The sequence below is a fragment of the Lynx canadensis genome, chromosome A2 (genome assembly GCF_007474595.2).
Source record: "Lynx canadensis isolate LIC74 chromosome A2, mLynCan4.pri.v2, whole genome shotgun sequence".
Lineage (NCBI taxonomy): Eukaryota > Metazoa > Chordata > Mammalia > Carnivora > Felidae > Lynx > Lynx canadensis.
Genome location: NC_044304.2, coordinates 64,447,556 through 64,468,269, shown reverse-complemented (window position 1 = coordinate 64,468,269; position 20,714 = coordinate 64,447,556). Strand labels below are relative to the sequence as shown.

At 35.6% G+C, this 20,714-nt stretch overlaps 1 protein-coding gene across 2 annotated transcripts in view; it reads left to right on the top strand.

Moving 5' to 3' along the window:
- Nucleotides 1–20,714, top strand: part of LOC115508690 (zona pellucida binding protein) — a 122,935-nt gene that overhangs the window by 83,113 nt on the left and 19,108 nt on the right. For both annotated transcript variants that reach the window (XM_030307641.1, XM_030307643.1), the window contains one exon: nt 1,864–2,041. In XM_030307641.1, the coding sequence (XP_030163501.1) occupies nt 1,864–2,041 (178 nt within the window). The remainder of the gene's footprint in view (nt 1–1,863; nt 2,042–20,714) is intronic.

Sequence of the window (20,714 nt, the reverse complement as noted above, 5' to 3'; positions counted from 1 at the left end):
ATGGCATGTGTGATCTATTACAGAACTACCATAATGTTAAGTAGTTACTGCCTTCTGGGCTAATGTAATGCTTAATGTATTAAGCAGATAGGACAGCCTTTCCAGTCACTTTTGTTCACTACCTAACTTGGTTGGCATGGTCAGTGGAGCAGACTGTGGTATTTAACATAAGCTGTTCAACTTCTCTCTGTAAAAGTTCATACACTTTACAGGCTGTTCATTGTTGAGATAGTAATGGCTTCTCATTCCAGCCCTGTAATTAATGACCAGTCGTTGTAGAACATAGTCCTTCTGTATATGCTTAATCATTCTTTAAAGTTTTTTGAGGGTGGTGAAGGAAGGAGTAGCATGGGCTGGGAAGTGTGGTGTTTATTAAGTCAGGTATATTCTTTATATCTTAGACCAGATGATTAATTTATGGAGGGTTTCTATAATTACAATTTCTTCTTATATCATCCACACTGATCCAAAAAGTTTTATGTTAAAATTTGTAATCCTTACCCACTCAGAGAATTTGTCAGTTTCACCCTTTGGTATAAATAATTAACCCCACATCAACCATCAACATACTTAGTATAAAAAATTTAATTAATGATTCAAACAATTTTTTGCCTTTTTTTTTTATCAAATAAGAGATCTATCCTTATTCTTTTTAGAGGGAAAATAGGAAACAGGAATCTAATTTATCTGATCATTTTTCTCCCTAACAGGTTTTCTCATGTTTAGTTGCAGTGATTTAGTTAGTTAGTTAGTTAGTTAGTTAGTTAGAGGTGGTGTTAGGAAGCTGAGTGATTATGTTTGTGCTCCTATAACTTTTAATTATGGTCTGGCATTTAAATATGGCTAATCAGATACCAGATTTATATCTAATTAATTCTTAAGTATTTCCTTACCCCAAATTTATGTTTAACCAAATAAACAGTAACAAATTTACCAAAGTTTATCAAAAGCAAAAACAAACCATTTAAACTATAGAAAGCTGGTAAGTAATTGATGAATAGAATATTTGCCTTAAATGCAGTATATTGAAAACATTGGTATAATTATTTAGAATAAATTTTCATGCAAGGAAAATTTGCAAGAAATGTGAAGAAGTCAGTACGTTGGGGTACACCTTCAGTGGTTAGAGATCAGCATGAGTCCATTCATTTGTGCTCCTGACCTGATTCGAAGTTCCCAGTTAGAGTGGTAAAATTGAGGAGAACTTACTGGCTTGTAGAGGGTTTGAACTCATGCCCCTACTTCCTGCTTTAACACTGAAAAGCATAAAAACCTCTTGTTAATTTTAAGACTCACACCAGAATAATTATTACAGGCAAAAAGGTAATTAATTATAGATCAGAATGATGCTTTAATTATTTTGTTAATTTAATTTTGGGAGCACAGAAGTGGAAATTTTAACATTTGCTGTATTTCCTCTTGATTTTAAACCTGATTTTTCTTTGTGGAAAGAGTAGAGGGTATTCCTTTTTAAAGGAATGCTTTTTAAAGATTCTTAAAGTACATTTTTAAAGCACGTTAATTGTTGGAGTACATTTCTTAGAGTATATTCAACTCCACAAAGAGCTGTTTTGATTTTGCTCATATGCCCATCCATATATTATTCAAAATCCAAAGGGGCCAAAATGCTGGTTATATATCCAAATGGTTTCTTTGTAGCTGTATTTGAAGTCTATTTGGAACTCTGATGTTTATAGGTGACATTTTCAAATTTTTATATGTTATTTATATCCTGTGAATGCAAGAATAAATAAGGACCTCAGGAATTTGTTTTCACTGCCTCTAAATATGTAAGCACCCTTATTTGTTCTAAAATTAACTTATTTCTGATAATAATTTTCTCATATTGTATTTCAATTTTAGGCTAAAAATCTTATAGAGAGATTTTTTAATCAACAAGTAGAAGTTCTAGGCAGACGTGCAGAGCCATTGCCCGAAATATACTATATTGAAGGTACCCTTCAAATGGTATGGATTAATCGCTGCTTTCCAGGGTATGGAATGAATACCCTAAAACATCCAAAATGTCCTGAATGCTGTGGTATGTAATGAACTATAATTTCATGGTTTATATTTATGAAACCTTCCTTCTTTTCATGACCCTAAGTGAATGCCTAGTATTTATTTTTACTATCACTTAGATCTTTAGCTGATTTTAAGCAGTGTGTTTGAAAAGACTACGTGAGCTTGAAGATACAAAAGAAAAAAAAGCTGGCTTAACTTGGGCCTTGTATTAATATTCTAGCAAAGAAGGGTTAGGGGCGTTAGGCAGTTGTCTGGGAGGACACACAGATAATGGGTGTGAGTCATTTACTTACCCTAAAAAGAGACAAAGGATGTATTTTTTAGAATCCGTTATTGATGAGTTTACAAATTTGTACAGTTTAGACTAGCTATATTTTTACTTTCTCTTTTTTGCAATAAGTATATGAATTGTTTTCTTATCAGTTGTTTTTTTCTGACTTTTGATCGGAGCTCCAGGGCTATCTGGAGCTATCTGTGCTATCTGACTTTCATCTGTCTTTTCCTTATTAAAGAAGAGAGGCTGTTTAGAATAAGTTAATTCATGGATTCAGAGTCTTTGAATTTCTGTTTTCAAAAGTTGAATGAGGCAATTAATCTTCAGTTTTTAAAGGCTTTCTAATAGCAACATCAGTAAATTAGTACCATTTTCATTCAGTCTTCTCTGATTGTTCTTTTCTACTCTCTATCTTAAGTTAGATCAAAATCCTTTCAGTAAAATAGAGCACTAAATTTTCTTTTTCCTTTGCTTGACTTAATTGGTAGATAATACTTTTCCTTTTTTTTTCTGATTGAGTTTTTGGTTAAGGATATGAAATTTGACAAAATGTACTTGAAAAATTATCTTAGGAAATATGACACAGATTTAACAAATAAAACACATATACCAACTGTGTAACTATTTTGATAATCTGTGATTATGTATATCACTTTAGAGCACAGATAATGGTAAAGAAACCCTGGAAATACCAAACAGTGAGACCAGAACCTGGTAGTTTAGCTGTCTATTAAATGCATTTATATTTTCACTTTATAAAGACCTAAGATAAACTAAAAAGCTTAAATATTTGTATGTCATTAATTCCAAGAATTTTGAAATAGTTAAGCATAGCTTTTTCAAGTGAAATAATAGGGTTGAATCTCTGAGAAGCACAAAAATTTTACTACTGAAAAATTTTTTGCCTTTATACAATTTTGGATAATACAGTTGTCACATTCTCTCATTTTGCCATGCAATTATAACATTCAGTCTGTTATGCATCATCCTGTTTGATCAAGTTCATTAAAGTAATTGTTTTATTCCTGACAACAGACCCCATGGGAAGTATGTAATGAAACTTACAAGTTTCAGAAGTATTTCCTGCCTCTGTTATACTATTTTGTTCTCCCAGACATGGGGTCTGTGCCCACAGAGTTTACAGACACAGGAAATGCATTCGTAGAACAGTTAGGGAACAAGAGGCATAGGGAAGAGAATGAAAAGGAAATGATATAAAGGAAACTGAGTTATAGATAGGCTGGGTCACAGAGGATGTGATTAGACATGGCTTTCTGGGTTGATGTGAGACTTGAGGTAGGACTTTGAACATGCAGGGATAGCAGTTCTAGCCAAGTCAGGGGCCTGAAGGAGCATCAGGTTGCGGGGGGGGGGGGGGGGGGGGAGGTTGCATAACCAGGGCTAGAGGGGTGCTGTCAGAAGAACCCTGGGTTTAGCTGGGCTTAAAGAGGGCAGAGTGGAAGGGTACAAATTTAATGTGGCAGCAGGAGTCCTATCTTTGAGTGGAGGAGAGAAAGAACATTTTTTTTTCATTTTTATGGGATCATTATCATTGCTCAGTATACTTATTAACTAGTGATTTGCTAAATTTCATTTTATGCCATCATATGGTAAATAAATGTTTTAATTTAGAATTACCTTTGTGCTGTCATCATTTCTGTTACACGAATGAAGTAAGACTGAGCTGCCTTTTTAAAACAGAACTCATTAAGTATAATGTGACCATCGCATACAGTACTTTTGTCTATATTACATGAGGCCATCGCTCCAAAATTTTTAGAGAGCAAATGCTACCCAAAAAGATACTTAACTCATCCTTTGCATTGGAAGCCGGTATTAAATGTGCCATTAGTTACAAGACAAAATTAGCATACTAAATGAACTTAAATCTATTTGGTATAAACCATTTTATACCAAATAGATTTAAGTTCATTTAGTATGCTAATTGTATTAATTGTATGCTAGAGAGAAGCAAATGAAAACATGAGGTACTTTGTAAAACTTATTTCCAAAATGAAGAGACAGCAAGTTTATGTTTAACAAAGAGGATTGATTGGGACATGAATGTGAGAAAAATGCGTTTACTTTCTCAGCAGTAGATTAAGTGAATAGCGGGTGTTTTCTTCTTTTTTGGATGTCATACTTTACTTCTGTGATTTTACTTCTAGATGACAGATAAAGATTGCTTGCTTATAAACTAGTGGAGGCTTAACATTTTTACCTATGTTATCTTTCTCATTTCTAATTCGTTTAGCATTTTAAATTAATTTTCACTGTAAAATACTTCTCTCATTTCATATTTAGCATTGCTTAATTTTGTCATGATTTTGTCAATCATTTTGATGCTGAAGAAAGAAGATTCTAATTAAGTCTGTGAATACTAGATGTCTCATACTTTCATAGATTATAAAGATAATACAACCAAAGACCAGCTAGAAGATTATATTGTTTTCTAATATAATTTTTTTTAAAACACAGATTCTGAAATTTGATTTCCTGGATGATTTCTGTAGTTTGTATTATTTCTGTAAAACTCTATCTTATTTTTATTTTTCTCCATTTTATTTGTATTTAATTGCCTCAGAAAAACATCTGAATGTCAAATAACGTTTTTTGACATAATTTCCCACTACACCTTCTTTTTCTTCCTCTTTAAACTTTGGCAGTGCTTTTAAAACTCTGGTGTGTATCAAAATTACCTAAAGATTTTCTGAAAAATATATCAAGGTATGGGAAGCAGACATCTCTTTCTGGAATAAGCACTTAAGGGGATTCTGATACACATGGAGGTCTGAGATTCCTGAGTATTAGCATTGGTGTGCCAATACCTTTTTTAAATGCTTGAATAGTAGCATTGATAAGCAGTACCCAGATAAGATAACTTTCCTTCTACTGGGGAAGCAGACTATTTTTCACTGACTGTTGCAGATTGAATGTATAGCTCAGTAACTGTTTATGTAATATTGTCAATTTCTGTTGCTTTCTCTGAACATAAGATTTGCTGCTGTACATTCAAAGCTCCCAGGGAGCTCTTTGTTAGTGATACCGTGTCTGTGAGTAGTCAGAAATAATTAGGTTGTAGGTACAGTATTTAAACATCTTGAGATGATTTTATTGATAAAGTATACCTTATAAAATACCTGTGTACTTTATGCAGTAAAAGTGAATTAAACGATACAGTTGTTTTTAATAAGGTCTTTTAGACTCCAAAATTTATCTTGCTCAGATATGCAACCCTGAACCTTTGTTTTAATTTTAAATCAAAGAACCAAGAAAAATAATAATAATAAAAAAGCTGATATTAACAAAACAGGATTGGCAAGAAGTCTCACTAGATACACAGAGGGGCATTACATGATGATAAAAGGATAAGTCTGTCAAGAAGATATAATAATGTAAGATTGCTAAATTTATGAGTGCTTAATAACATGGTTTTAAATATGTAAAACAAAAAGTGTCAGAGAGGTAATACTGGAATGCCAAGCCATAAAGAAAAACAATGAAATTGGACCCAGTTTAAAAAGTCACAATCACCTCCGGACGTGTTATAGACATAAATACATAAAAATAGTAAATATGTTAGAATACAGTGTAGAGAAATATCATCATGTCTTCAGCATCAGAAAATGATTTTCCAGGGCGCCTGGGTGGCTCAGTCAGTTGGGCAACCGACTTTGACTCGAGTCGTGATCTCACGGTTTGTGAGTTCAAGCCCCACATCGGGCTCTGGGCTGACAGCTCGGAGCCTGGAGCCTGCTTTGGATTCTGTGTCTCCTTCTCTCTCTGCCCCTGCCCCACTGTGCTCTGTCTTTTCTGTCTCTCAAAAATAAATGTTAAAAAAAAATTTTTTTAAAGTGATTTCCCAAAAGAGACACAAAAATCACTAACTTTAATTAAATGGTTGATAATTTTTTCTACTAAATTAAGTACTTCTGTTTATCAAGACACTGCAAAGAGAGAAAAGGTAGTCTACAGAATGGGAAAATTATTTGTAATGGATATAACCAACAAAAGACCACTACCCAGAACATATTTAAAATTTTAATACAAAACACTTTTTAAGACAGATACGATATGTTTTTACTCTTATGTGGATCCTGAGAAACTTGACAGAAACCCATGGGGGAGGGGAAGGAAAAAAAAAGAGGTTAGAGTGGGAGAGAGCTAGAGCATAAGAGACTCTTAAAAACTGAGAACAAACTGAGGGCTGATGGGGGGTGGGAAGGGAGGGGAGGGTGGATGATGGGTATTGAAGAGGGTGTCTTTTGGGATGAGCACTGGGTGTTGTATGGAAACCAATTTGACAATAAATTTCATATATTAAAAATAAAAAAAATAAAAAATAAAGTAAATTAAAAAAAAACACTTTTTAAAAAAGACAAAACAATTTTCAAAAATGGGAAAAGATTTGAACAGATGTACTTAACAAAAGAGTAATTCCAGGTCATCAATGGGTACATGAAAATACGTTCACACTTTCTGTAATCGGAAATGTAAATTCAAGACAGAATGAGATCCGACTACACAGCTCTGAGATTGACAGGAAGTAAACAGTCAGGGAATACTAGGTGCCGAAAAGGGGTGGAGGCCCAGGAGCAGCTGCACTCTGCCTGCGTGAGTGGAGATCATGCCACTGTGGGAAACAGTTGCATGTCGTAGTAAATGTGCCATGCACGCATTCTGTGACTAGCGTTTGACTCGGGGAAATTTCATCACGGCGTATTTTCTAATAGTCCCAAACTGGAGACAACCCAAGTGTCCACTAATGGTAAGATGTGTGAATAACTAGTGATCTATTCATACAATGGAATGCTTTACAGGAATGACAGTGAATGAATGGGGATTACAGTCATACGGGTGCATTTTATTAACTTACAGGAAAGAAGCTAAACACCACAGAATCCATGTAGCGTAGGCATAGTTCAATTCTTTTATAGAGATATATTCATGAATGCTGAAACTAGAATGCAGTCCAGGGACAGTATTACCACAAAACAGAAGAGTGTTGACTTCTGGAGGGATGGAAGGGACTGTGATTGGAGGGGGCACAGGAGGAATTTGGGGGTGATGGCAGTTTTGTGTTACAGCCTAAACTGTTTCCAGATAGGTTTCTGTGCAATATTCATTATATTGTACATTTATGTCTTTTTCTTTCTTCATGTGTTATATTTCATAATAAGATGTAAAGATACTAAATTGTCCCCTAAAGCTCGAACACCACTGTTAAAGGCACTGTGAAGAAAAGAAATTTACAAGTGTTTTTTTTTTCTTTTTGTATGGTATCACTTGATTTTTGTCTTCATAAATTTACAATTCTAACAGCTATTAGTAATGGCTCAGTGGGAATAATGAAATCATTATGATTTACTTTCTTTTAACCATTAAGTTATAAACATAGTTCTGTATTATTCTGCTGTCTTCAGACTGGTTTTATTTATTTAAAATGGATAGCCAAGCATTTTATGTTAGACTTTAGGTTATTTCCTATTGTTACCATGATATTAAAGATGATTTACCATTACAGTTATTCAGCTTTTATTTTTTGAGTTATTTCCTTGTATACATTTACAGAAATGTGACTACTAGTTTTAAAAAATGAGCATTTTGACTTTGGATATTTTTGGTTATTTTATCAGTTTTAAATGTTCACACCATCTCCAGCCTCTCTCACAATAGAGATGGGATTACAGACAGTTTGGAACTTCTTTTGTTGGACTGCAAGCATCACTTTTCAAAAAGTAAAAAGCAGACTTTTACAGCCATACAGAGTTAGGCCGCGTCACTCCCCTCGCCGCAGGCTGCGTCGGCTAATTCCCTTTAGTCTCCAGGGATTTTACACTTGCCACTCAAGGCCCGTTCCCCAGACAGCCTTCCATGGCCTCCTCTTAACTGTTCTGTACCTTCTTTCTCCCTCTCTGCCCGCCTGCAGTTAAATCCTCCTTTAGGTCTTTCTCCCAAATTTATCTTCTTGTCTCTATTCCTGTTACAGTCGTCTAATTTGAATTCTGTGTGTGTGTGTGTGTGTGTGCACGCGCGCACACACTCATGTGGAATGATTACATTCCCTTCCTAACTGGGGAATTCTTCTTCTCCTCTTCAGCCCATATCTCACATAGCTTTCAGTTATACCCCTAAATTCCTAGTGTAATCCCCTCATTTTTTACTTTAAAACCTTCAATAATAAGATGCTGGCTTCATAGCATAACTTGCTATTCCCATCCTGAGCCATTTCATCCTTATCTTTCAGCAACTCATAAATGCCTTCAGTACAGTAGTGGCATTATTTTCTATTTTATTCATCCAGACATGTGTTAGAATTCAGAGATATATACAGTGGCTTATTGCTAAACGTCAGACCCTAGGGATACATTGATGAATGAACTGAAAAAATGGCTTCTCTGATATTTAAGTTTATCAGATCAAACAACCCTTAAACAGAAGAGTTAATAAAATCATTGCACGTGGTGATCGGCACAATAAAAACATTAAACAGGGTGATGTGATACGCTCTAGCGTATCAGTCGGGTTCAAACAGGAAACACTAGTATATCCAATAGCATTTAATGAAAGTGCCGCAGTTGGAGGTTTGGGTGGAATGCGGGGGCCAGTAAGGTGTGTTGAAGCATCTAGAACTACAACGCCTTGAAGCTTGTATCACGTACCATCCCCAGGCTTGAAGGAGGACGAGGAAGGAGCCATGCAGCCTGTAGGGCTGGAGCTGGGGAGACGGGCCGCCTGGGGCAGGCTGTGGGCATATGGCAAGGTGGTCACTGTGGACACCCAGCAGCGAGGCAGGGGGGAACGAATGCCCTGTTGTGCAGACCTCTAAGGGAGCCTCCTTCCAATCAGACACAAAGGGAGGGACTCTGGGTGATAGGGAGTCTCTCAGTATTAGCTCCAAGAAGCATAGCACAGGGCACAGAAGGGTGGGAAGTGCACCAGGCTGTGGGTTTAAATGGAGACTGACCATCAGAGATAGTAACTAGGGTTTGGATGGAGGACCATATCAATTGGATTTTGAGGAAGACTTGACTCAAAAAGTGACTCCTGAGTCGAGCCCTGTGTGATGAGAAGAATGTCATAAAGATTTGTGAACAGAGTTTTCCTGGCAGAAAACACACACAAAAGCAAGACTGAGCATGGCCTAATTAATAACTGAGTCCTGCCCATGGCAATAGAGAAAGTGGATGGATTTAATATATTTAAGGGGCACAGTCAAGAAACATTATTCGTGGATTGTGAAAGCATGAGGAGGACAGCAGGAATAAGGTATAATTCTTAAGTTTTAAGTATGAGTATGTGCTTTAACGGAGATCGCAGTTGAATTGTTTCGTATCATGTAAAGTTGCAGTGTGATTTTATCTCCTATTGAACGCCCAGTTTCTCAGGCCCGTTTATTGAAAAGCTCATGCTCTCCTAAAAGCTGAATTGAAGTGTCTGTATAGGTAGAGGTGGGTATGTTTTTTTAATCCCCAGTATGGTGGTGTTTGGTGGTGGGGCCTTTGGGGAATTGATTTTTGAATACGGTGGAAAGTCAGGGTCCCGTGTTATTTACTTACATGTGGGGTATTCAGTTTCCCAGAAATCTTTTATTAAAAAGGCTATCCTTTATACATGGAATGGTCTTGGCTTTCTTGTTGGACGTCAGTTGATATGTAGGGGAGGGTTTGTTTCTGGGATTCTCTCGTGTCCCATTGGTCTGGATGTCTGTGTTCATGCCACACTGTTTTGATCAGGAAGTGTGATTCCTCCAATTTTGTCTTTCTTTTTTTAATATTTTCTGGTTACTTGTAGATGCATGAGTTTACATACGGATTTTAAGGTGAGTTTTTTTATTTCTGAAAAAAAAAAAAAACATAGTTGGGATTTTGATAGGGATTGCATTGAATCCGTAGATCGCCTTGTGTGGCATTAGTGTTTTCATCTTAATAATATTAAGCCTTCCAATCCATAAGTACAGAGGTCTTCCCAATTATTTGTGTGTTACTTCTTTTTTTTTTTTCCAGCAATGTTGAAAGTTGTAGTTGTCAGTGTACAGGTCTTCTATCTCCTCTTTTAAATTTATTTCTAAACATTTTATTCTTTTTGATGTTATTGTAAAATAGTTTTTTGAATTTTCTCTTGAATTGTTCATTGCTGACTTAGAGAAATGCAACTATTTTAGTGTATTGATTTTATATGGTGCAACTTTGCTGAATTTGTTTATCAGATTCACAGGGGTGGGGTTTTGTTTTTTTTTTTTTTTTGAGTCATAAGATCATGAGCAGAAATAATTTTCTTCTTCACTTATAGTTGGATTCCTTGTATTTCTTTTTCTTACCAAATTACTCTGTCTAGAACTTGCACTATGGTGAATATAAATGGCAAATGTGGACATCTGTGTTTATTTTGGTCTTGGGGGAAAAGCTTCAGTCTTTTATTGTTGAATATGATGTTGCTATGAGTGTTTCATTTTTGGCCTTCACCATGTTTAGAAAGTTTTCTTCCCCTCATAGTTTGTTATTTTTATCCTGAATGAGTATTGACATTGGGAAAATGGTTTTTTTGCATTCATTGAGATGAGCACGTGTTGGATTTTTCTCCTTTTATTCTGTTAATGTGGTATATTACATTGATCAAGTTTTCATATGTTGAACCATCCTTGCATTCTGGGAATAAAAACCCACTTGGTTGCTGAATTTGGTTTCTTTGTATTCTGTTGAGGATTTTTACATCAGTATTTTAAGGGTTATTGGACTGTATTTTTCTTACAGTGTCTTCGTCTGGCTTTGGTACCGGAGAAGTGCTAGCCTTGTAGAATTAGGAGGTTTTCCCTCATTTGCAAATTTTTGGATGAGTTTGAGAACAGAATTTGTGTTACTTATTGTTTAAATTTTGGTAGAATTCATTGGTGAAGCCATGTGATCCTGGGCTGTTCCTTCTGGGGAGGTTTTTGATAACTGATTCATTATCTTACCAGTTACAGGTCCATTTGGATTTTTTACTTCTTTATGGGTCATTTTAGTAGATTATGTGTTTCTAGAATTTTTTCCATTTCATCTAGGTTATTCAGTTTGTTGGTATATGATTATTAATAGTATAGTTTTATATTCTCAAAATCAGTAATACTATTCCTACGTTTTTGTTTGTGTAAAATCAGTAATGTTCCTATGTTCACTGATACTGTGATTTTAGTATTTTGAATCTTCTCTCATTTAATCTTACTCAAACTAGCTGAAGCGGTCCATTTTTTTTTTGTTTGGGCTTTGTCGATTTTTTCTATTATATATATTATATGTAATATATAAAATATATATATTAACCTCACCTTTAATCTTTATTATTTCCTTCATTCTGCTGGCTTTGTGCTCAGTTTGTTTCACTTTTCCTAGTTCCTTAAATTAAGTCAGTTTATTAATTTCAGATCTTTCTTCTTTTTTGATGTATATATTTAGTCATAAATAACACTCTTAGTACTTATTTTGCTGCATCCCTTAAGGTTTGGTATATAGTGTTCTCGTTTTTATTTGTCTTATGATATTTATTTCCTTTGTGTTTATTAACTGATTCATTGATTGTTTATATTGTTTGATTTCTAAGTATTTGCGAATTTTCCAGTATTCTTAATATACTGATTTCTAGCTTCATTCTTTTGGGATCAGAAAGGATACTTCATTGATTTTAATCTTTTAAAATTGATTAAGACTTATTTTTTTTGTGATCCAACACATGGTCTGTACTGGAGAATGTCCCATGTGCACTTGATAAAAATATGTATTTAGTTATTCTGGTGGAGGCTTCTGTGTGTGTCTCTTAAGTCCTTTTGGTTTATAGTTTTGTTCAAGGCCTGTAATGATCTTTTGTCTGCTTGTTATTATTAAAAGTGGAGTATTCAAGTCACTATTTTGTATAACTCTTTTTCCCTTCAGTTCTGTCAGTTTGCTTTATATGTTTTGGGACTCTGTTGTTAGGTGCGGCACATGTATGTTTATAATTGTTGTATCTTCATGATGACCTAAATTGTCCTTCATCAGTATGTACTTCCCATCTTTTTGTGTTGTTGTTGTTAAGTTTTTCTCTGAAAATCTATTTTGTCTATATTAGGATAGCCACTCCAGCTTTCTTTGGTTATAGTTTGCATGTAATAACTTTTTTCTGTTTTTTTACTTACAGCCTATTTGCATCTCAGGCCTAATTGGGTCTCTTGTGGATAACGTAATTGCATCATTTTTTATTATCTGCTCTGCCAGTATCTGTCTCTTGATTAAAGAAGTTAATCCACTTACATTTAAAGTTACTGCTTAAAAGGAAGGATGTCAGTTTTTTTGATATTTGTTTTCTGTATTTCTTAAAACTTTCTTTTTCCTAATTTCTTCCATTGATGTCCTTTTCTGTTGAGTTGATTTTTTTAATAGTGACACTTTTTTGATTCCCTTCTCATTTCCTTTGTATCTATAGTAGAGCTATACAATGGGGATGACATAAAACAACCTGACTTTAATTTTAGCAATTTAAGTTCATTCAAATATAAAAGCTCTACACCCCCTTTGTTTGTGTCACAAATTGTATCTTTAATATTGTGTGCCCCAAAACAGAGATGTGTAATTATTTTTCTGCATTTGTCTTGTAAATCATTTTGAAAATAAAAAAGTGGTTACAAATTGAAATAATAATACCCACATTTATACTCCTCATGTATTTACTTTTACCAGAGATCTTTATATTGCCTCCTGGCTTTGAGTTACTGTCTAGCATTCTTTATTTCTACCTGAATGACTTCCTTTAGCATTTCTTGTAGGGCAGGTGGTTTGGTAATGAACTCCCTCAGCTTTTCTTTATCTGAGAATAGCTTAATTTCCCCCTTGTTTTTGAAGGGCAGGCATTATTGCCAGATGTAGAATTTTCAGGTGACCCTTTTTTTCTTTCAGTACTTTAGGTATACAGTGCTACTTCTTTATGGCCTACAAGATTTCTGCTGAGAAATTGGGTGATAGTCTTGCATAGGATCTCACGTACGTGATGAGTTGCTTATGTCTTGCTTCTTTCAGTATTTTTCTGTACTTTTGCCTTTCAACAGTTTGGTTTTAATGTGTGTTGCTGTGCATCTCTGAGTTTATCCTACTTGGATTTGTTAACTCCTTCTATTTATAAATTCATGCATTCAAGTTTTTGACCTTTATTTCATTGCCTTTCCCTTCTCCTTCTGGGATTCCCATAATTTCCACCTGCAGATGTCCCACAAGTCTTCATTTTTCTTTCTGTAACTTAGACTTGATAATTTCAATTTTTCTATCTTCTGATTCACTGCTTCATTCCTATTTTTCATTTCAGTTTTTTTTTTAAGATTTCTTTCTCTCTTGGGGCGCCTGGGTGGCGCAGTCGGTTAAGCGTCCGACTTCAGCCAGGTCACGATCTCGCGGTCCGTGAGTTCGAGCCCCGCGTCGGGCTCTAGGCTGATAGCTCAGAGCCTGGAGCCTGTTTCCGATTCTGTGTCTCCCTCTCTCTCTGCCCCTCCCCCGTTCATGCTCTGTCTCTCTCTGTCCCAAAAATAAATTAAAAACGTTGAAAAAAAAATTTTTTTAAAAATAAAAAAAAAAGATTTCTTTCTCTCTTTCTCTCTCTCTCTATGTCCTCTATTTCAGTTCTTGTATTCTGCAATTCTGATAGGTTCTTTATTATACATTCTCTCCCTTTCTTGAAGTTTTCACTGAGTTCTTATGCCCTTTTCTCCAACCTAGTGAGCATCTGTACAATCATTATTTTAAATTTTTTATCAGGCATACTGCTTGTCTCTGTTTCATTTGGTTCTTTTTCTGAGGTTTTGTATTTTCCTTTCTTTTTTGAGTATATTCCCATCTCCTCGTTTTGATTGACTTTTTGTGTTTCTGGGAGTTAGGTGGAATGGACAGCTTCTTGTAAACTTGAAGGAATGGTCTTGCATATGGTCCTTCTCTCGGTAGACTGTGTGTTCCTGGTGACTTTGGTTGGCTGGCTGTAGCTGTGGCTGGCATGGCTGGGGGTGCTCTGGAGGGATGACCAGAGTTGAAGTTGGTGTGGACCAGGTGGTCCCAGTGCTCACCAAGCAGAGAGTAATTACCCTGTCAAGACAGCTGAAGTGTATGGAAGCCAGTGGTCCTAGGGCTGTCTGTACGAAGGGAACCCTGGGAGGACAGCTGAAACTGAAGTGGCTGTCCTAGGACATTCTGTGCAGGGGGTGCCCTGGTAGGGTGTGGGCGAGGGGTTCTGGGGTTCTCCACACAGGGGCAGGCAGAGTGAGGTGGGTCATGGGGTGGCAGGGGGAGGCGTTCAGAAAACAGGGTCACCCTGGCGGGACAGCTGTTGCTGTAGTTCTTTGTTTTATTTGTTAAAAATCTTAATTTTTACCCATTTGTTCCTTTTCCATGTCACTACCCAACTGCCAAAGGACACTTTTCCCTTTTGTTTTTTTTCTTTTTTCCTCCTCAAAAAAAATATATGCATCTTGAATATTTGGAGATTTTCAAAATGTAATTTGATATTGAGTTCTGATTTAATCTACTGTGGTGAATGAAAATACTGTGTTAATTTAATCCATATATTTATAGTTATTTTATTGAAAACAATGTGAATCCTGTAGTTGTTGAGTGTATTGGTCTGTAAGTCTCAGTTTTGTTCATGTACTTGATAATGCATGTTTGTTAACATAACCTATATTCAAATGGGATTTTTGATCTACTTCTGTGGCTCTTTGTTCTATTCAGTTTTGTCACTTGCCAGGAAAAAAATGGTCAAAATTCTCAAATATGACTGTTTTTAAAATTAATTTTTTGATATTAGTAAAACCACTCCAGATTTTTGTGTGATGTTTTCTAACCTTTTCATTTTTTGAAAGTAATTAATGTGTGTCAGCCTTATAGATGAACCTTCAAGTTTTCATCCATTTTGACAATGTCTTTTAATTGGATTTTTAATCCTTTTATATTTAATCTATGGTTTGGATTTAAGTATACTGTAGTATGCTATATTATTCACTTAAGTATAGTGCTTTGATCAGTTGCAAAGGTATTAGGAGTTAAGACTTAGATCTGTCTTTTTGAGGGACGTAATTCAACACACTGCAGTCTGCCCTTAGCCCTCAAATATTCTTGACTGTACCGCTTTCAAAAATCCATTCCCCCATCCCAGCATCCTCTAAAATTTCATCCCATTATAACTTCACCTCTGAGTCTAAAATCTCACTCAAATATCGGTTCAGAAATTCCAAATCCCCATTATTTAAGTCCTCCACATTGTGTGTGGTTGCGACTCCACTGGTGATCCATCTTGGGGCAAAATTCCTCTCTGTCTGTGGACATTTGAACTTAGGAAAAAAATTACCTGCTTCTAAAATAAACTGGGATAGGCATAAGAAATTGCCAGAAAGAAAGGAGTCAACAAGTTTGAAACTCAGGAGGGAAAATTCCTTTAAATTTCAGGGCTTCACCATAGTCCTTTGTATCTCAGGCCTCTTCCCGGGGGACCCACAGAGGCACGGATTAATGGGTCCACGGAGTCCATGGCTGCAGGTTCCAGGCCCGTGGCTCTCACTTGGTCAGCCTCTGGGCCTGGGATGCTCTCCTGCCAGTCATTCCTCCCTTTTTCCTCAGAGGGGAACATATGTTTGCAGATAATAATACCAGCCCATTGCCTGCTTGTAAAATTTTGGAACTCTAACAGCCCTCTTTAATTTTATCCTGTCTGTCCCCTTTAGTCCACGTGAGCAGTGTTTCTGCTGTAAAACATTCTCAGAAACCTTGCGGGTGTTCTGTTTGTGTCTTGGACGCTCACACCATTAATCAAAAATCTTGTGGAGGCACAGATCTTTTCTGAAAACTGTGAATATCAATTCCAGGTTTTGGGGTGGTTGAGTGGATCTATGAGTCACATACCTAATTTCAGTAGCAAAAGTTTATCTGGCCATACCATCATTGTCCCCACAGCTTGCTTTTCTGCTAGCGAATATCCCTATTTCAGCGTCTTTTGCAATGTGGGTAGGCCAAGAGCCTTTCAAATGATCACATGCTGGTTCTTTTTGCCGAACAGTGCAGTCCTCAGTTTCTCTGCTTCCTCCTGCATTTTACTATAAACAGCAAGGCAAAGCCAGAGTACACCTTTGATTTTTCTTTGTTGGGATTTTTTTTTTTTTTTTTTTTTTTTTTTTTTTTGTCTTTCGTTTTTTGCTAAAAGTTCAGTTTTTGAAATACATATGGCTGTTCAGGTCATTTTTTTTTCTTGGCAACATTTGGGTAATTTGTATCCTTCAGTACCCTAGTATTGCTTTAGTAGCGCTGAACAGATTTTCACGTGTTGCATTTTCATTTTCATTCACTTCAAAATGCTCATTTCTCTTGATTCTACTTTAAGCTATCAGTTATTTATAAGTGTGACATTTAATTTCTACATGTTAAGGGGATTTCCATATGTGTTTCTTTTATTGAAACCTAGTTTAATTCAGTTGTTGTCAAAGAACATACTTTACATGACTTGAACACTTTATTGAAATGTTTTATGACCCAGCAAATGGTATATCTTGGTAAATGTTCCATTTGTACTTCAAGAGAGTGTGTATTTTTCCCTCACTCGGTAGAATGTTCTTCTGTAAGTATCAGATCAGTTTGTTGATATTATTTGAATCTCCTATATTGCCCCTGATTTTCTGTCTATTTTATTTCTGTCTATTTTATTCTATTATTTAGAGAGGGGTATTTATTTACCTTTCTTACTAAAGTGATTGAGTTGTCTATAGTTCCATTAGTGGTTTTTTGTTTTTTGTTTTTTTTTTTTTTCATTTCTTTTGAAGTTCTGCTCTTTGGAGCATAAATGGTTAACGTTATCATATCCTTCTATTTATGATAACACCCTTATCATTATGAAGAGTCCTTTATTCCTTGTAATGGTCTTTCCTCTGGCTTGTACTTCGCCTAATGTTAATATTGCCAAATAAGTGAGATTTCTCTTTATTAATGTTAATAGGGTTTATCAGTCAGGGTTCCACCAGAGAAATAGAATCAATAAGATACAAGGATATTTAGAGATTTATTGCAAGAAATTGGCTTATGTGATTTTGATAGCTAGTTAATTAATTTAAAGCCCATAGGGCTGGCCCTCAAGGAAGTTATGCAAAATGTGCATGGCCCCCAGCCGGCAGCTGAAGTTCACAAGCAGAATTTCTTCCAACTCAAGGGAGCCTCAGTTCTGCTCTTAGGCCTTTTAGTGGAGTAGATCAGTTCCCTCTCCCCCCCCCCCCCCCCCCCCAGAATATTATCTCCTTTAATAGAGTCAATTGACTGTAAATGTTAGCCACATCCACATAGTACCTTCACAGCAATGCCTAGATTAGCGTTTGACTGAGTAACTAGCCAGTAGTGCTTATAGCCAGGTTGACACGTAAAACTGACCAGTACACATGCTATGCTGTACCGTTTACTATTTCCTTACTTTAAATGTGTTTTTGTTATTTAAGATGTATTTATTTCAGCAATGTATAATTTGATTCTGCTTTTAAAAAAATCTAATCTGACAATCTCTACCTTTTAATTGGAATCTTTAAACCCATTGTAATGTGACAATTCATATTGTTATGTTTAAGAGTATCGTCTCACTGTTTTCTATTTCCCTCTTATTTTTTGTTCCTTTTTTATCTATTTTTTTCTTCAGTCGATTAAATCAATTGAATATAACTTAAGATTCCATTAATCTTGCTGTTTATTAAGTACAAGTCTGTGTACTTTTATTTTCCTGGTTGCTTTAGGCTTACGATGTATATCATTAATTTAGTGCCATCTGCCTGTAAGTAATATTCTACCCTTTCACGTAAGCGCTAAGCATCTTACGTGGTATGTTTCCATTTCTCCTCCCTTGACCTTTGTGCTAGTCTTGACATCCATTTTAGTTTTGTATGTATCACAACTCTCACACTACATTGTTACTATTTTTATTAGCTGATATCTTTTAGCAGGACATAAATAATAAGCAGATATCATGTATTTACCCATGTAATTACCATACCCAGCAGTGTTGATTTCTCATGGAGACCCACATCCATCCGCAGTTGTTTTCAATGGCCTGGAGGATTTTATTTATTTCTTTTGGTGTGACTCTGCTATTGAAAATACTTCATCTTTCTAATTTCTGAGAAGAGTCTTTCTTTTTCTTCATTTCTGAGCTACTTTGTTTACTAGATATAGAAATCTAGGTTGATAGTTTTTCTGTTCTTTATACATTTTTCCAGTGTGGCCTGCCCCTTGTCTTCTAACTTGAATTGCTTCCAATGTGCAGCCCTCTGTCACCTCTTTGTTCCTCGGTACAGTAGGTGTCTTTCTTTCCGAGGATCCTTCTAAGAGTCTCTCTTTATCACTGCTTGTGAGGAACATACATGGGAGTCACCTCCATGTAGTTTTTTCTTTGTGATTCTTGCCCTTGGAGTTTGTCTTTGAGTTTATTGGATCTGTGGACACTCTGTGCTCTTTGAATTCGGAAAATTGTTCAGCTTTATTTATTTAAATAACTATAACCCCCTTCTCCTTTAGAGATTCCACTTAAAAGCACGGGAGCCTGACAGTTTCTCACAGCTTTTTGTTGATCTCTTCACAGAAAAAGTCTTCTGTGTGTTTATTTTGGAGTTTCTATTGTTTCATCTTCACACTTTACTAATCTTTTCTTTTGCGACATCAAATCGACCATGAAGCGTACCCTGTGTAGTTTTTCATCTCACAAATTCTTAGGTTTTGACTTCCAGATAACTTAAACACTTTTTATATCTTCCATGTCTTAAGTTTTGAACTTACGGAATATTGTTATATTAATTGTTTTAATGGTCTCTTCTACTAGTTCTTACATGTTTGTTCACAGTAGCTTGCAATTCATTTATTTGTCTTTTTATTATGAATCATACTTTTTTGCCTCAGGTACCAGTTAACTTTTTACTGAATGCTATATACATTATGCGTGTTTTGTTGTTTGTTGTTGACTATTTTTGTATTTCTGTGTTTTTATATTAGTGAGTTTTGTTCTGGGACACACTGATAAGTTGTTGGGAGACAGTTTGACCACTTCTGATCTTGCTTTTAAGGTTTATTAGGCTGAACCAGAGTTTAGTCTAGGCTGATTACTCCCTACTATTGTGAGAATTTTCTGTTGACTGTGGCCATATGCCTATCATTCTTGAGGGTTTCCATACTAACTAAATATAGTAATATGCACTAAAACCACCCTGTATGAGCACTGGGTACTGTTACATTATAGTATGGCAATAGAACCTAAAAGCTCATCTCCTAAGAAAACAGTGGAAAGCTATGTGTTTTATGACTAGCCTCAGAAGTCACCTCGCTTCACTTTTGCCATACTCACAAAGGTCTATGCAATTTCATAAGGAGGTAACACAGACTCTACTGCTCAACAAAGTCACAATTGAAGAATGTGTAGGATGGGATACATTGTGTTTGTCATCTCTGGAAAAGTCCTTTGTATTTCCATATACATTTTAGAGTCAGCTGGTCTATTCCATTTGCAGTAAGCCTGATAGAATTATGATTTAGACAGAATGTGGCTTTGTATTCATGAGCTATTTCATTTTTTTCATCATTATTGTGGGATAATTGACAACATTCTACATAAGATGTACAACTTGACGTTTTGATATATGCATACATTGTGAAATAATCACCACAATCAAGCTAATTAACATAATCCATCACCTCCCATACCTCATATAGGTACCATTTGTGTACGTGTGCATGGTGAGATCACTTAATATCTACCCCATTCGTGAATTTCAAGTATGCTGTACAATATTATTAATTATAGTTACATCGCTATGTTTTGAGCTCTAGAACTTAATTCATCCTGCATAACTGAAACTATAATATCTCCTTATTTCTCCTTCCTACCAGCCCTTGGCAACCCACTATCCTACTCTCTGCTCCTTTGAGTTTGACTGTTTTAGATTCTGCATGTGAGAGAGACCAAGCAGTATTTGTCTTCCTGTGTTTGGTTTATTTCACTTAGCGTAATGTCTCCCAGGTTCATCCATGTTGACACAAATGGCAAAATTTCCTTCTTTTTTAAGACTGAATAATATTCCATTTTATATATAAATCGTATGTTCTTTACTCTTTTATTCGTCGATGGGCATTTAGGTTATTTCCATATTTTGACTATTTGTAAACCATGTGTCTGATAAGGGGTTAATCTCCAAAATATATAAGGAACTCCTACAACTCAATAGCATAAAAACAAATAATCCAATTAAAACACAGGCAAATGACCTGAATAGATATTTCTCAGAAGACATACAAATGGCCAACAGGTGTATGAAAAGGTACTCAAAATCACTAATCACCAGGGAAGTGAAAATCAAAACCACAATGAGATCTCATCATGTTATTATCAGTAAGACAAAGAGACCTTAGGTGACAAG